Here is a 17,780-nt window from a genome sequence, read left to right on the forward strand (position 1 = left end):
CCCAAACCTACCCTAGTTCCTAATTTATTTCTGTTGAGGGCGCCACTGTCCTTCCAACCATCCAGATTCACTACCTCAAAGTCATCCTCCGCTTTCCATTCACCTTCAACCTCTGAAACCATTTGACAAAACTGGTAGATTCCTATGTAACTCATTCATTTCCTCCACTCAGCCATCCCCCTAAAGTTCAAGATATTATCATGTCTTGCCTGAACTATTATGCCAGCTTCCTAATTAGCCCTCTGGATCAAAAAGCTTCTTTGTCTCCCCATTCCCTATAAAATAAGATACAAATTTTCTGTTATTTACAAGCACAATTCTATAACCATCACCACTCCTGTGGACTACAAAAATAATCTAATTTACGTCTCTACTTCGAATCTTTTTCCTTTTCAATCTACCTTCCGCATATGCCAAAGTGATTTTCCTAAACTGCAGGTTCCAGTGGTTCTCTTATTACCTCCAGAATATAGACAGTTCCTAACTCTTCACAACCTGGACCCCTTGTACCTTTCCAATTTCTTACATTTTACACCCCACCCCACCCCACCCCCGCCCACATCCAGCTATAGACTCACTTGCTGTTCCTCACACAGAACACTGCATCCTGTGCTTTTGCAGTGGCCGACCCCTCATTCCTGGAATGTTTTCCCTCCTCACCCCAGCCTCTTAGAATCCCAGCTTTCTTCAAGCCTTGTCTCAAAATGGCACCTTCTGCAGGCCTCTCCTAGTCCCCTACCAATTACAGGTCACCTTCCAATGTACTCTGTATGTACCTAATTACATATTGTCTCCCCTATTAGAATGGAAGCTCCTTAAAGGTAGAGAAATTATTTTTTTTCCTTTCTATGTATCCCTAGCACTTAGCATGTCGTCTGGCACTCTAAGAATTTATAAAGGCTTGCTGATTAATTGATGAAATCACTCCATACAGTTTTATCTAGTCTACAAAGAAAAAGGCATAAAAAATTAATTCATAACTCTGACTTTAAAATATCTAGTACTTACAATAGCATTTTAAATAAAATGAATTCTAAATACATCCTGATATACATTATTCATTTTCTAGTTTGTAAGGGATTCAAAACATTATAGAATATGAAAGTGTGGGGCTTTAGAGTTTTATAAAGAGGATTTAAAACACAATATAGGCATGTTTATAACAGCTCTTTATAATAGCAAAAAAAGGGGAAACAAACCACATCTAACTTATGAAATGGGAGAAAAACATAATATGTAAATATGTTGAAATATTATTATACCATAAAGAATAGTGAATATGAAGATAAGGAAAGCCCAACATGAAGTGAAGATGAACAAGACAAACCAAAAGACTATATCCAAATCTACAAACACAAAAATGAAGACAACTTCAAATGGCATGAAAACTCAAATCAAAAATAATAGGACTAGGGGGCAGCTAGGTGGTGCAGTGGATAAACCACTGACCCTGGATTCAGGAGGACCTGAGTTCAAATCCTGACTCAGACACTTAACACTTACTAGCTGTGTGACCCTGGGCAAGTCACTTAACCCTCATTGCCCCACAAAAAAAAAATTAATAATAAAAGGACTGTTAATAACTTGTAAAGCATAAATCTCTTCTCTATTTTAACAAATGGAAATTAGTGTAGGGCTACATGTACTTCTCTTATAACCATAGGCTATTTTACTTAACTGTTTTGAGGAATTGTGCATTGTGGGGGATTCAATATTTGAGTGTCTGCTATATGCAAGGCACTGTACTAGGTGCTGTGGGCAGATACAAAGATATGTAGGTTTCATCTAAATGTGTCATCATTAAGATCACATGGGTCGGGGCGGCTAGGTGGTGCAGTGGATAAAGCACCGGCCCTGGATTCAAGAGTACCTGAGTTCAAATCTGGCCTCAGACACTTGACACTTACTAGCTATGTGACCCTGGGCAAGTCACTTAACCCCCATTGCCCTGCAAAAAAAACCACAAACAAACAAAAAAGAGCACATGTGTCATACAGATGGGTCAATATGGAAATTTCAGTGATGGCTAGGTTAAATGAACTTACAGTTCAATTGGGGAGGAGATATCCTTTTGATTTCAGCCCAAGTTGAAAATAATTGGGGAGTGATAGGGTGTGAAGAAACCAACCTTCTAAAAATTATTCACTTTGATTTAAGCATTAAGCACCTGTTATACAAATATATAATATACTATGCAGGCATCTTAAAAGGTAGAGTATTGAAAACATAATCAAATAATTAATTATTAAGGAACTTATAATAATACTTCAGGATGCAGTACTGTAGATATAGAGGCAGAAAGTATAAAGCTAACTATGTTCTGATTTTAGGATACATCTGGGAAGTAATTTTGCTTTTTTTAAAAGATGAAAACACTTTAATGTAAATTTCTTTTCCTATTTCTTCCTCTTAAGAGTTGACATGTCATAATATGGGTAAGTCTTCTAAAAGTATATTCTGAAACCCACTAATACTTCCATGTCCTGTAATATTCTTGCACATGTCCTCATATAAATCCTCCATGGGGCATCAGTCTCTTAAGATAATGAAGGCTGGGGGCAGCTAGATGGCACAGTGGATAAAGCACCAGTCCTGGATTCAGGAGGACCTGAGTTCAAATGCAGCCTCAGACACTTGACACTTACTACATGTGTGAATCTGGGCAAGTCACTTAACCCTCATTGCCCTGCAAAAACCAAAAACAAACCTGTTCATATGTTTTGACCTCTACTGTAGAATGGCTTTTGGTTTTATATTTCTGTGACTTGCCTATGTACAGAAAATGCCCCAAAAGTCTTAGTGAGGTTTAAGAATTTATGCCCCCCATTCATCACAGTCAAAAGTATATAATCATATTCACTCCTAATTTTTTTTTGGTAACATTATCTCTACCTTTGACCCAGTAATACCACTACTAGGTCTGTATCCCAAGGAGATCATTAAGGGAGGAAAAAAGACCCACAAGTACAAAAATATTTATAACAGCTCTCTTTGTGGTGGCAAAGAATTGGAAATCGAGGGGATGCCCATCAATTGGGCAATGGCTGTACAAGGTATGGTATATGAATGTAATGGAATACTATTGTGCTATATAAGAAATGAACAGACAGATTTCAGAAAAAACTTGGAAAAACTTAAGTGGACTGATGCTGAGTGAACTGAGCAGAACCAGGAGAATATTGTAAACAGCATCAACAACACTGTGTGATGATCAGTTGTGATAGACTTAGCTCTTCTCAACAATACAATAATCCAAGACAATTCCAAAGGACTCATGATGGAAAATGCTTATCAAGGAAAAAAAAACTGTAGAATCTGAATGCAGATTGAACCATACTATTTTTACTTTTTCCTTCTGGTTTTTTTTTTTTCCTTTTTTGAGGATTTCCCCTTTTTTTTCTGATTCTTTGTTGACAACATGACTAATATGGAAATATGTTACAGATATATGTACATATATAACCTATATCAGATTGCTTGCTGTCTTGGGGAGGGGATAAGAAAGGAAGGGAGAAAAATTTGGAACTAGAAACCTTATAAAAACAAATCTCAAAACCATCTTTACATGTAACAGGAAAAAAATAAAATACTATTAAAAATAATAGAATTTAAGCTACTAAAAAACAAAAAACAAAAAAGCTACATTTCTAATAATTAGGATTTTTAGCCATCTTGAATTTATTGTGGAATCTGGTCTAAAATGTTCATCTAAACCTAATTTCTAGACTTGTTTTCCAGTTCTTCTGGTAATTCATCAAATGGATTTATCAAATTAGAATTTATCAAACAATGGATTTAATTCAATTATTTCTTTTTTTAAAATTAATAAAGTATTTTCCCCCATTACATGTAAAGATAGTTCTCAACTTTTGTTTATACAAGCTTTCCAATTTCAGATTTTTCTCCCTCCCTCCCCTAGACAGCAGGTAATCTGATATAGGTTATATATATATATATATACACACACATAATAACATTAAACATATTTCTGCATTAGTCATGTTATGAGAAAAATCAGAGCAAGGACGAAAAACCTCAAAATAGAAAAACAACAGCACCAAAACCAAAAGAAATAGTATGGTTCATTCAGCATCTATACTCCACAGTTCTTTTTTTTTCCCCCCTGGATTTGGAGATCCTCTTCTATCATGAGTTCCCTGGAACTCTTATGTACCATTGCACTGGTGAGAATATAGTCCATCACAGTAGATCAACACACAATGTTGATGATACTGTGTACAATGTTCTTCTGGTTCTGCTCATCTCACTCATCATCAGCCCACTCAAGACCCTCCAGGTTTCTCTGAACTCCTCCTGCTCATTGTTTCTTACAGCACAATAGTATTCCATTGTATTCATATACCACAACTTGTCCAGCCATTCCCCAATTGATGGGCATCCCTTCAACTTCCAATTCCTTGCCACCACGTAAAGAGCAGCTAAAAATATTTTTGCATGTGGGTCCCTCTCCCCTTTCCATGATCTCTTTGGAAAAATGACCCAAAAGTGGTATTGCTGGGTCAAAGGGTATGGACAGCTTTATTGCCCTTTGGGCATAATTCCAAATTGCTCTCCAGAATGGTTGGATCAGTTCACAGCTCCACCAATAATGCATTAGTGTTCCAATTTTTCCACAGCTTCTCCAACATTTATTATTTTCCTTTTTTGTCATTTTAGCCAATCTGATAGGTGTCAGGTGGTACCTCAGAGTTCAATTATTTCTTTAAGAAAAGTACTATATACTTCTGATCAAGGCCTCATCTCTAAAATATATAGGGAACTAAATCAAATTTATAAGAACCCAAGTCATTCCCCAATTGAAAAATGGTCAAAGGATATGAACAGGCAGTTTTCTGGTGAAGAAACCAAAGCTATCTATTCCCATATGAAAAAATGCTCTAAATCTCTAATGATTAGAGAGATGGAAATTAAAACAACTCTGAGGTACCACCTGACACCTATCAGATTGGCTAAAATGACAAAAAAGGAAAATATAATAAATGTTGGAGAAGCTGTGGGAAAATTGGAACACTAATCCATTGTTGGTGGAGCTGTGAATTGATCCAACCATTCTGGAGAGCAATTTGGAATTATGCCCAAAGGGCGATAAAGCTGTGCATACCCTTTGACCCAGCAATACCACTTTTGGGTCTTTTTCCCAAAGAAATCAAGGTGTGGGGAAAGGGACCCACATGTACAAAAATATTTATAGCTGCTCTTTATGTGGTGGCAAGGAATTGGAAGTTGAGGGGATGCCCATTAATTGGGGAATGGCTGGACAAGTTGTGGTATATGAATACAATGGAATACTATTGTGCTGTAAGAAACGATGAGCAGGAGGACTTCAGAGAAACCTGGAGGGTCTTGAGTGGGCTGATGATGAGTGAGATGAGCAGAACCAGAAGAACATTGTACACAGTATCATCAACATTGAGTGTTGATCTACTGTGATGGACTATATTCTTCTCACCAATGCAATGGCACAGAAGAGTTCCAGGGAACTTGTGATGGAAGAGGATCTCCAAATCCAAGGGAAAATAAAAGAACTGCGGAGTATAGATGCTGAATGAACCATACTATTTCTTTTGTTTCTGATGCTGTTGTTTTTTTCTATTTTGAGGTTTTTCATCATTGCTCTGATTTTTTCTCTTATGGCATGACTAATGCAGAAATATGTTTAATGTTATTATGTGTATATATATGTAACCTATATCAGATTGCCTGCTGTCTGGGGGAGGGGGGAGGGAGGGAGAAAAATCTGAAATTGTAAAGCTCGTATAAACAAAAGTTGAGAACTATCTTTACATGTAACGGAAAAAAAATAAAATACTTTATTAATTAAAAAAAACAAGAGTACTATAACAGTATTCCAATTTTGTATGTAACCATTTTATATTGAAACATTTTATTTCTTTCAATGCTTATTAACAGTGCTTTGTACATAATAAAATCAATAGCTATTGAATTTTTTTAGCAAAATTTTTATCAGATAAGTTTTTATACATAAAGAAAAAAAACCCTAGAACTTTGCACATTAATCCCTACTGTGTAAAAATTTGCATTTCTGTAGTTATAGTATGAAAAGGAATATTTCCTAATTCAAGAAATTAATGCAAATTTCCAAATATAACACCACACAAAATATTAAAAATTATGCCATATAAAAGACCAATATCAAATATTTATAGGAATTTAATGCCTACAATGGCTTATAGACTTAGAATATATACAAAGTGATCAAAGAGGTAAGTCTATATAATCATAAGGATAGGGAGGTTTTATTTATTTATTTATTACCGTTTTAATGCTTAAGTTTATTTTTGTTATGTTAAATATAAAATGTTAATTAATTACCCAAAGCAAACTAAGTATTACATGGATTTAATTCTATCCTCTACTTTTCCCAATATATTGATATTTTACTCACAGAATTTAGTGATGGAGGTGATCTGAGAAATCACCTGCACTGGTAAGATCTAATAGCCTTGCATTCTTTATTTGGGAAAGCCAGGAAAGAAATTAAGAAGCAATTTCAAGTAGGTAAAATCACTGTTGACCAGCAAATAAACAGGCTGCCAGATCTTTAGTTGAACTGTCTGAATAGGCAAGGACCAGTTTATAGAAGCTTCTAGTGTCATTTTTGTAAAAATTGAAGAAGGGGTACAGAATTATTCAGGGATACCTTTAAAAATAATTTTTTTAAAAGGAAGGTATTCTTTTACTTGATTATTTATGGTAGTAAAACTGCCTATGAAATGTAAATTCCACAGATTTTAAGTCCTCTCATAAATCTCTCAAAGGTCTTAATTTGCCTATCAAAATAAAGAGAAAAGGGGAAGTTGGGTCAGACAAAATATAACACCTATTTTCTGTTAAAACACAAAACTATGCTTAAAAGCATAGTAATAAATGTACTTTTCTCTAGTACGGTTAAGTGTCATCTAAAAAAACCAGTTTTATATATAAAGGAAACCAGAGACATTTCAATAAGCTCAGGATTTAGTAAAGTATGGACGTCTAATAGGACAGCTTATTTTACATAATACTAGAAATACTAGCTATGGCAATAAGAAAAAGAAATTGAAGGAAGAAGCAGAGGCAACAAGGAAACAAAACTATATTTTGCAGGTGATATGGTCTACATTTTAAAAGTCAATAAAAATTAATTGAAACAATAACTTTAGCGAATTTGCAGGATATAAAATGAGTCTACCTAAACATTCAGCATCTCTGTATGTTACCAACAACACCCAGCAGGAAGAGATTGAAAGAGAAATTGCATTCAAAGTAACAACAGAAAGCATAAACTACCTGGGAATTTACCAACCAAGATACACAAATTAAGAGAGACCTAAATAAGTGGAATTTTATTAATTGCTCATTATTGGACTGGGCTAATATATAACAATGTTGTACCAAACTACCAAACAGTTAATATATAGAAGTAGATGATGTAACAAAATTCATATGGAGGAACAAAAGGTCAAGAATCTCATGGAAAATAATAAAAAGAAATAGCAAAGAAGGAGGCCTAGAAATACCATATCAATTTAATACTGGTTTAAAAAAATTAATCAGTAGAACAGATTAGGTATATGATAAATATAGAAGAAAATGAACTTAGGAGTCTAGTATTTGACCAAACTCTAAGACCTCAACCATTGGGCTAAGAATGCCCTATTTCATAAAAACTGCTGGGAAAACTGGAAAACTGACAGAAATTGGGAATAAAGCAAAATCTCACACAACAACAAAGTAATTTTTCGCTTGCGTCCAATTCTTGACCTCTTTTAGGGATTTTCTTGACAAAGCTATGGGAGTGGTTTTGCCATTGCCTTCTCCAGTTCATTTTACAAATGAGGAAACTGAGGCAAATAGAGTTAAGTGATTTGCCCAGGGTCACACAGCTAGTGTATGGGGCCAGACTTAAAATCCTGACTCTAGGTCCAGCGGTCTATCCACTGTGCCACCTAGCTGCCCTGAAAAAATCACACACAGTAGATGACTGGTCAAATGGATACATGATATAATTTAAGGTCACATCACTGTCAAAGCAAAAGAACAAGGAAGGAAAACTATTTAAAACTATGGAAAGGGGTCAAATTCATGAGTCAGTAAATAAACATTTATTAAGCACCTACTATCCCATGGTACTATGCTAAGTTTCCAGGATACAAAATGACAGTTCTTGCCCTCAAGAATCTTACTGTCTAATGGTGGAGAAAACAAACAAATATGTACAAACTATATACAGGAAAAATAAGAAATAACAGCTAGAGGGAGCCAGAAGGAGGAGGGGTTGGGAAAATGATAGGATTTTAGTTGGAACCTGAAGGCAGTCAGGGAAGCCAGTAGGTTGAAATGAGGAGAGAGCATTCTAGGTATGGGAGCCAGCCAGAGAAAATGCTTAGACCTGAAAGATAATGTCTTGGTTGTGGAAAAGGAGGCTAGTGTCACTAAACTGAAGATTAAGTGGCAGGGAGTAAGGTTTAAGAAGATTGGAAAGGAGGATAGGTTATGAAGGGTTTTGAATGCAAAAAAGATTTTGTATTTGATCCTGGAGGCAAGAGGGAGCGGCCTGAGTTTACTGAATTAAGGCAAGGTGATGACATTGGACCAGCAATTTAAGAAAATCATTTGGTAGCTAAATCTAGGATGGAATGGAGTTCAGAGAGACTTCAGGAAGGAAGATAGACCAGCATGTTGCTGCAGTAATCCAGGTAGGCCCAATTGAGAAACTGGATATGAACAGGAAGATTTCAGATGAAGAAATCAAAGTTATCTATTGCCATATGAAAAAAATGCCCTAAATCTCTACTGATTAGAGAAATGCAAATTAAAACAACTCTGAGATACCACCTCATACCTATCAGATTGGCTAATATGACAAAGTAGGAAAATAATAGATGTTGGAGAAGATGTGGAAACATTGGAACACCAATGCATTGTTGGTGGAGTTGTGAACTGATCCAACAATTCTAGAGAGCAATTTGGAACTATGCCCAAAGGGCCATGGGGCTGTACATATCCTTGACCCAACAATACCACTAGGTCTGTATCCCAAGGAGATCATAAGGGAGGGAAAAGGACCCATATGTACAAAAATATTTATAGCAGCTCTCTGTGGTGGCAAAGAATTGGAAATTATGGGGATGCCCATCAACTGGGGAATGGCTGAACAAGTTGTGGTATATGAATGCAATGGAATATTATTGTGCTATAAGAAATGATGAGCAGACAGATTTCAGAAAAACCTGGAAAGACTTAAGTGGACTGATGAGTTTAGTGAGCAGAACCAGGAGAACACTGTACACATTAGAAGCAACATTGTGTGGTGATGAAATGTGATACACTTGGATGCAATGATCCAAGACAATTCCAAAGGACTCATTATAAAAAGTGCTGGGGGGGGGGGGGGGGCGCAGCTAGGTGGCACAGTGAATAAAGCACCGGCCCTGGATTCAGGAGTACCTGAGTTCAAATCTGGCCTCAGACACTTGACACTTACTAGGTGTGTGACCCTGGGCAAGTCACTTAACCCCCATTGCCCCACAAAAAACAAAAACAAAAACAAAAAGTGCTCTTGGGCAGGTAGGTAGTACAGTGGATAAATGCACCCTCCTTGGATTCAGGAGAACCTAAGTTCAAATCCAGTCTCAGACACTTCATTAGCTGTGTGATCCTGGGCAAGTCACTTAACCCTCAGTGCCCTACAAAAATCTAAAAAAATAAAATAAAATTCCCTCCACATCCAGAAAAAAGAACTGAGGAATCTGAATGTAGATTGACCCATAGTATTTCTAACGGGTTTTTTTGGGGGGGGGGGATTTGAGGCTTTCCTCTTTTTTTGATTCTTCTTTTACAACGTGACTAGTGTGGAAATGTTTAATATGACTTATGACTGTACATATATAACCTATATCAATTACTTTCTGTCTTGGGGAGGGAAAGAAAAGGGGAGGACGGGGAAGGAAAGGGAGAGAGGGAAAGAAATTTAGAATTCAAAATCTTATAAAAATAAATGTTGGGGGCAGCTAGGTGGTGCAGTGGATAAAGCACTGGCCTTGGATTCAGGAGTCTCTGAGTTCAAATCTGGCCTCAGACACTTGACACTTACTAGCTGTGTGACCCTGGGCAAGTCACTTAACCCCCATTGCCCTGCAAAAACAAACAAACAAACAAACAAAACCAAATGTTGAGGGGGCAGCTAGGTTGCACAGTAGATAAAGCACCAGCCCTGAATTCAGGAGGATCTGAGTTCAAATCCGACCTCAGACACTTGACACTTAATAGCTGTGTGACCCAGGGCAAGTCACTTAACCCCTATTGCTCTGCAAAAAAAAAAAAGTCGGGGAAGGGGGGGGGGCGCCAGCTAAGTGGCACAGTGGATAAAGGACTGGCCCTGGATTCAGAAGGACTTAAGTTCAGATCTGGCCTCAGACACTTGAGACTTAATAGCAGTGTGAACTTGGGCAAGTCACTCAACCCTCACTGCCCCACCAAAACCAAAAATCAACAAAAAAACAAACATTGAAAATTATCTTTACATGTAACTGGAAAAAAATGCTATTAAGAGTGGAAAAAGAGGGGCAGCTAGGTGGCACAGTGGATAAAACACCAGCCTTGGATTCAGGAGGACCTGAGTTCTTGACACTTACTAGCTGGGTACCCGAGCAAGTCACTTAACCCTCATTGCCAGCCCCCCCCAAATAGAAAAGGGAAAGGGAAAGTTAAATTAGAAGAGAACTTTTATAGCAAATATTTCCAATAATGGTCTGATATCCAAGATAAATTTTAAAAGATTCAAATATATAAGAACATGATAAATTGTAAAACAGATAACAAGAGAAAAATTGTCAAAGGCTATGCAGTTCTCTAAGAAACTCAAGCCATCAAAAACCATATGAAAAATGCTCCAAATTACTAATAATTAAGAGAAAAGGAAAATTAAAGCAACTCAGAGAAGGGGAAGGGAGTGACCCATTTGTGGGAGAGGCCATGAAAGTACTACTACTAAAACACTACCAACTGTACTTCTGACTTTCAGAGCTTCAATACTATGCCTTTACGCTTGCAGTCTCACCCTGGAACCTGCCTCGATGCCAGGGGTCTCCCTACCATGGAACATGCATCTACCCTTGTGGCCTTCTCACCAGAACATTCACCAGCCATTCAGACCCTTTCCTCCCATAGGTGAGTTGGGGGAGGCCTCCATTTGGGGGGCGAGGGGGCCTAATCTGGACAATCTCTATTCCCCTCTCACCTGTGCTTCAGATTCTCTGACTTCAAAACCATCCCTCAAGTCTACATACTTCTTCACCCACTTCCTCAAATCCCTTTAGTGCATTTTTTTCCCCCAGTTAAGCCCCCTGAAGGCAGGGGACGTCTTTTGCTTGTATTTGTATCTCCAGTACTTAGCCTAGTTCCCGAAACACAGTAAGCACTTAATGATTATTGGCAGAGCTGTGAGATAGTCCAACTAATTTTTGCAAAGCATTTTGGAACTATGCTCAAGTCACTAAACTGCATATCCTTTAAATACTGGGCATACAATTACTAGGCCTATACCCCCAAAAAAGAGTAAAGGGATCTCCATGTACTAAAATGTTTACATAGCAGCTTTTTGTTGTTACAGTCAAGAACTAGAAACTAAGGAAAATGACCATCAATTGGGAAAATGGATGAATAAGTTGCTGTATATAAACGAAATGGTATTCTTATGCCAGAAGAAATTACAAAAAGGAAGGTTTCAGAGAAACCTGAAATGACTGGTTTGAACTGAAGCAAAGTAAAGTAGGTAGAACTCAGAGAACTTATATACATTTAACAATAACATTGGGGTCAGCTAGGTGGCGCAGTGGATAAAGCACTGGCCCTGGATTCAGGAGCACATCAGTTCAAATCCGGCCTCAGACACTTGACACTTACTAGCTGTGTGACCCTGAGCAAGTCACTTAACCCCCACTGCCCCGCAAAAAAAAACAACCCCCCCAAAAAAAACAAACAAAAAAACCCCAATAACATTGTAAAGAAAATCAACTTTGAAAGACTTAAGGAATGGGTTCAATGAACCAATGATGAAACATAGTACTCACTTCCTCACTCACTTCCTCACACAAAGGCAAAGGACTGTGAAAAAGGAAATAGATATTTTTGGAAATGACCAGTGTGGGGACCTGTTTTGCTTGACTATACATATTTGTTAGAATGTTTTTTTCTTCCCTATCCAAGGAGGGTAGGCTATTAATAGGGTTGCCACCCCCCAAAAGGAAAGAAAGAAAAATAGGTCATTGAAGCATTTAAATGCACAGAAAGGAACAAAAGGAAGGCCAAAAGGAAACAAAGACAAGCAGGACAGTTTTGAAAATTAAACGTTGAATCTACTATATACTTAAAGGGAAAAGCAAACTGCAAGTCATAAAAGATGTGTGGCTTCATTTACAATACTCTTTTTTTGGCACTTTGCATACGAAAATGCTCATTTCATTTGGTGTTCAAGTCCAGGATAATATATGTCTATATAAATCAAGTAAAATTCCCAGATCTCCTTTACAAAAGAAAAAATTCTGGGGCAGCTAGGTGGTGCAGTGGATAGAGCACTAGCACTGGATTTAGGAGGACCTGAGTTGAAATTCAACCTCAGACCCTTGACACTTACTAGCCCTGTGATTCTAGGCAAGTCACTTAACCCCAACTGCCCCCACCTAATTCTGTGAATAGATTTTATCTGTTTCCTTCAGGCACTAAAATTCTGTAATTTTATACCTGAAGATACACAACGTTTAGAAAAATTAAAGAAAACCTATCGTTTAAAGCAACTGAGGGGGCAGCTAGGTGGCACAGTAGATAAAGCATAGGCCCTGGATTCAGGAGGACCTGAGTTCAAATTTGACCACAGACACTTGACACTAGCTGTGTGACCCTGGGCAAGTCACTTAACCCTCATTGCCCTCCCCCCCCCCAAAAGAAAAAAAAAAGTGTTTAGCCCAGTATTTGGCACACAATAGACAATATATAAGGGCTTCTTCCCCCCTCTCCCCATATATGCTCAATATATATACTAAGAAAAGAAAAAGGGATTGCTTTCCTTTGAGTCATAGCAAAAAGAGCAATGGAAACAGTGACCTGAGCTGTAGCTATTCCTGACTATATTACCCTGAGCAAATGCATTAAATTTTTGCAACTGTTTCCTCATGTGTAAAATGAGGGGGTTAGATTAGATGGCACTTAGTACCTTCTGGGTCTAAAACTCTATGATTTGGTGTAGGTGACCTATATTCTTAATATGCTTTGAAATGGAAAGTGTGCCATTAAAACTAATAAAAATGAACTACATTAAATACTATAATTCAACTCTACTTCAAAACAACACAACAGACAATCTCATTTGAGTGTTATTAAAGCGTAATGGAAAAAAAGGAAATACGAGTTTGATTATAGTAAAAAAATAAAGGAACATGTAATTTTTTTATACCCAATATAAAAATTTAGTATACAAATTTTAGATCCTTGATGTTGATCTTTCCCCCCAATTCAGTATATAAAAATTGTACAAACAAATCATTTCCACCCAAATCACTCCAAAGAAAAAACAGATTTGGCCCAAAATGAGAAATGACCATACTACATCCCCTTCCCTTTTCAAACTGAACTGACTGAAAGCATATTCCTAATTGTATCACATACATGTCATTTCATTTTTCAATAATATTAATAAACACTAGGGTTTTAAGAGAAAGGCTTAAGAAAAGGTACACAGGGGCAGCTAGGTGTCGCAGCGGATAGAGCACCAGCCCTGGAGTCAGGAGGACCTGAGTTCAAATCAGGCTTCAGACACTTAACACTTACTAGCTGTGTGACCCTGGGCAAATCACTTAACCCAATTGCCTCACTAAAAAAAAACAAAAAAACAAAAAAACAAGAAAAGGCACACAGTAACAAAATCAAACCTTGAAGTCAGGTTAATTTGCAGCAAAGCAAGACATGTGGTTCTTATTTTAGGTAGAATTTGTTCATTAGATAGAACTGGTGAAGTAGCCCTTTAAGCAAAGAATAAAACTTAATGAAATTAGAGGTTTCCTGAGCTCATCACACTTATACCAAGACAGAAGTAAGAGAATGAACAACAAACCACAATTACATACAATTATAATAGATTCTTAATTTCTGTATTCCAGTGTCTAGCAAAAGGTATTAAATACCCTACATTGTATAAATTATCTTACACACATTCCTTGATTTAAGCCTTACAATAGCCCTAAAGCATTAATTAAGGTAAGGTAAGTAGTCTCATACCCATTTAACAGATGTGTTTGCTTAAGTTCAGAGAGGGAATTCAGTAGAATGGAAAAGAACAGTGGATTGTAAATCAGAATATCCAGTATCAGTTCTGCCACTTGTTATGCAGTAGTACAAGTTCAGATATGTCCTCTGCAAAGTGAAGTCATTGGATAAAATTATTTCTAAGATACCCATTTAAATCTAGCAATTCTGTGCCTCTAAACCATGGCTTTTTAAACTTTTTTCATTCTCTATCCCTTTTTGCCCAAGAAATTTTTACCAGACCACTGGTGTATATATATGGTATATAAAACATGTAATACATAACCTTTTATTGCTGACTCCCACATTCAGTCATACAACCCCATGGGTAACTAATTACCCACAGTTTAGATCTTTGAAATGCCTGGTGCTTTTTCTATTTGTCTAGACTGGGGAGCTAGGTGGCACAGTGCTGGACCTGGAGTCAGGAAGACTCATCTTCCTGATTTCAAATCCTGCCTCAGACACTAGGTGCAGACCCTGGACAAGTCACTTAACCCTGTTTGCCTCAGTTTCCTCATCTGTCAAATGAGTTAGAGAAGGAAATGGCAAACCACTCCAGTATCTTTTCCAAGAAAATCCCAAATGAGGAAAAATTGGACACAACTGAAAAAAAAAGACCAAACAACAATAACAAACTAATAAAATAAAAAGTAATAAAAAATGAATTATATTAAATGCTATAGTTCAACTCTACTCAGTTAACAGAATAGACTATCTCATTTGAGTTTTCTTAAAGCCTAATAGGGAAAAAAGAATTAAGAGTTTGGTTATATTAGGAAGATAAAGGTAGAAATCAATGCAATATTAATGTGTCTGAAAGAAGTTGTAGCCCTGGAGGTACTTTTTTATTCAACTTGGGAGACCAGTACATACACTTGCTAAAGTGGTTTGAAAACGTCTACCACAGAGAAAAAGTCAAATCAAGGTAAATTATCAAAAAGTGGTGAGTCCGGAGAAGGTAAAGTAGGGTCAATACAACAAACATATTGGAGCTTGGGGGGGGGGGGGGGCCTTCCAGTCCCCCGTACTTGTACCCTAAATGGAAGTCTACGGGTAGAGGGGAAATGTACAACAACCCGCTTCCCGACCTAAAGTTAAACGGAACCCGAGAGACCCTAAACTGAAGCGAGCGCCAGATGACAGATGAGAGGCTGGGGGTTACTATAAAGCATTTCTGACAGCCAGGGACTGGCGGTCCCGAAACCGCGGGAAAAGAGGCTCGGGGCGGGGCCTCGAGGCGTCGCGGCCGCCGTCAGCTCCCGGGCCCGGGGAGGTGTCGCTGTCAGGCGGCGGGAGGAGGGGCGCTCGCGACCGAACAGGAGAGGCAGGCGTGGGGGGGAGGGGCAAGATGAACGCGGGGCCAGAGGCGCGGAACGAGTCGGGCGGGGGGGGGGGGAGTAGAGTCTGTCAGCCCAGGCCATGCCCTGCGAACTCCGGCTGCCCCGGGCATGACGGCCCCAGTAGCGCAGAGGTCTGGACCGGGGCTGGAGGAGGAAAAGAAGAGACTAGCAGGAGAGCAAGAACTAGAGTCCGGAGCTTGCGCTCCAGCGGCAGGGTGCACAAGACGCTATGGCCAATCCCCTCCTCCCATCCCGGACCGACGTTAGCCTCTCCCGCCGGTGCAGCCGCCGCCACCTCGGCACCCCATCCTCACGGCCTCCCCGCCCCCTTTCCCCCTAGGTAAACTTTTCCCGGGAACTTACCCGCCATTTCCGTGCAGCAGGCTGAAGCGGCCGAGGAGAACGAATCAACCCGCGCGCTCCCTGCCCGGAAGTGAGCGTGCCGCAGTGACGCACTTCCGCCCATTCCCGGAACGGCCGGCAGGCTGAAGAGCAAGCATTTAGAGCGCGCAGCCCGCGGGCCCCTGGGGCGGAAGCGCTGGGAAACCCAGCGCAATCTGGCTGAGCATGGCAGACGGCCCACTGTTGCCTAGCAACCAAAAGGGCTGACCCGCTTGTCCTCCAGCTAGGCGAAGCCGGAGGTCAAGGATCCCCAGCCTTTAAAGAGAGCTATGAATAGTCGCTGCTCTTTAGGAGTCCGTGAAGGACTTATTTGAATAACCCCGCCCCCCTAAGAGGGCTTTACTCTCAGCCTTTGGCGTCCTTTCTGAAAACCTGCTACTAATGTTCTTGTTACCTGTCTTCCTAGTGTGGGACAGCAAAATCAAAGAAAAGTGGACTCAGTTTTCTCGTTTAAATTTTGTCCTGTAAGTTTCAAAGCTAACATGCTTTTCTTCGTGCTCTTACAGCTAAGAGTAAGCAAGCTCCTAAATAAGTACCTGTACCTGTAAGTAATATGGGTTTTTTCTCCATAAATTCATTCTCGGGTCACTAGGAAACTGACAGCACTGAAGCAATGATTCCTTGGGTCGTCATCTAAGCAACAAATATTACTAAGTGCTTGCTATGTGACAGGCTGGGGATGTCTAAAATAATGGTCCTCTTCGAGAACGAAGGACAAGCAGCAACAATATCCAAAATACAACTTGTAGGACCTCTGGGACCAGGGACCCCGAGCACTGTGAGGCTCTAAATGGCCTGTGCTATGAAGTAGGTAAGATGATGGCTAATTTTGGCCCTTGTGTTTGTTAATATTTAATAGTTCTAGGTATGTTACTCTCTTGAAGAATGAAGCTCATTTAAGAACCCCTAAACATTGTTTACACAGGAATGACTCCTCTCATGTTTCAAAGTCATGCATGAAACCACAAATGGCTTTAAGGACCAAGACTTGGGAACATGAGGAAGGGGGAGAAAGAAAGAAAAAGTTCCTTTAACTCCTGCCCCACCCCCATTTGACCTTGATAAGAATTCTATAACTATGACTGAGGAAGCTGACCAAGACTAGAATAAGAGCAATGTTATTTGAGGGTTCTCTTTTGCCACTGAGATTATAATCTTCCGTGAATCTGCGATGTCATTAAATTCAAAACTGATCACAATCTACTGCAAACCCCATCATCCTGTTTGACTCTCATTTATATTCTTCCACAGCTGCTCCACTGAGAATCTACATAATGTTCTGGGAAGCCCTCCTCTAAGTCAGGGCTTTTTAACCTCAGGTTTATGCTTTTAAAAATCAACATGTATACACACACATATATATATATATATATATATATATATATGTGTGTGTGTGTGTGTGTATGTGAGGCAATTGGGGTTAAGTGACTTGCCCAGGGTCACACAGCTAGTAAGTGTCAAATGCCTGAGGTCGATTTGAACTCAGGTCCTCCTGAATCCAGGGCCTGTGCTCTATCCACTGTGCCACCTAGCTGCCCCCCCCAATAACTATGTTTTGATAACTTTCAATATAATAGCTTTCCTTTGTAATAGTATGTTTTATTCTATGTATTTAAAAACATCATCCTGAGAAGGGGACCATAGGCTTTACCAGACTGCCAAAAGAGCCCATGACAAACAAAAGTCCATGACACACAAAAAGACTTAAGAACT

The 17,780-nt window shown here is 38.9% G+C and overlaps 1 protein-coding gene across 1 annotated transcript in view; it reads right to left on the reverse strand.

Moving 5' to 3' along the window:
• The window catches only part of HAT1 (histone acetyltransferase 1), an 89,140-nt gene extending 72,993 nt beyond the window's left edge, over window positions 1-16,147 (reverse strand). The window contains 1 exon segment of the mRNA XM_043994375.1: window positions 16,029-16,147. Coding sequence (XP_043850310.1) covers window positions 16,029-16,131 — 103 coding nt within the window. The 5' untranslated portion in view covers window positions 16,132-16,147.
• Window positions 16,148-17,780: the final 1,633 nt, after the last annotated feature.

Source organism: Dromiciops gliroides, chromosome 3 (assembly GCF_019393635.1).
Source record: "Dromiciops gliroides isolate mDroGli1 chromosome 3, mDroGli1.pri, whole genome shotgun sequence".
In the NCBI taxonomy this organism is placed as follows: domain Eukaryota; kingdom Metazoa; phylum Chordata; class Mammalia; order Microbiotheria; family Microbiotheriidae; genus Dromiciops; species Dromiciops gliroides.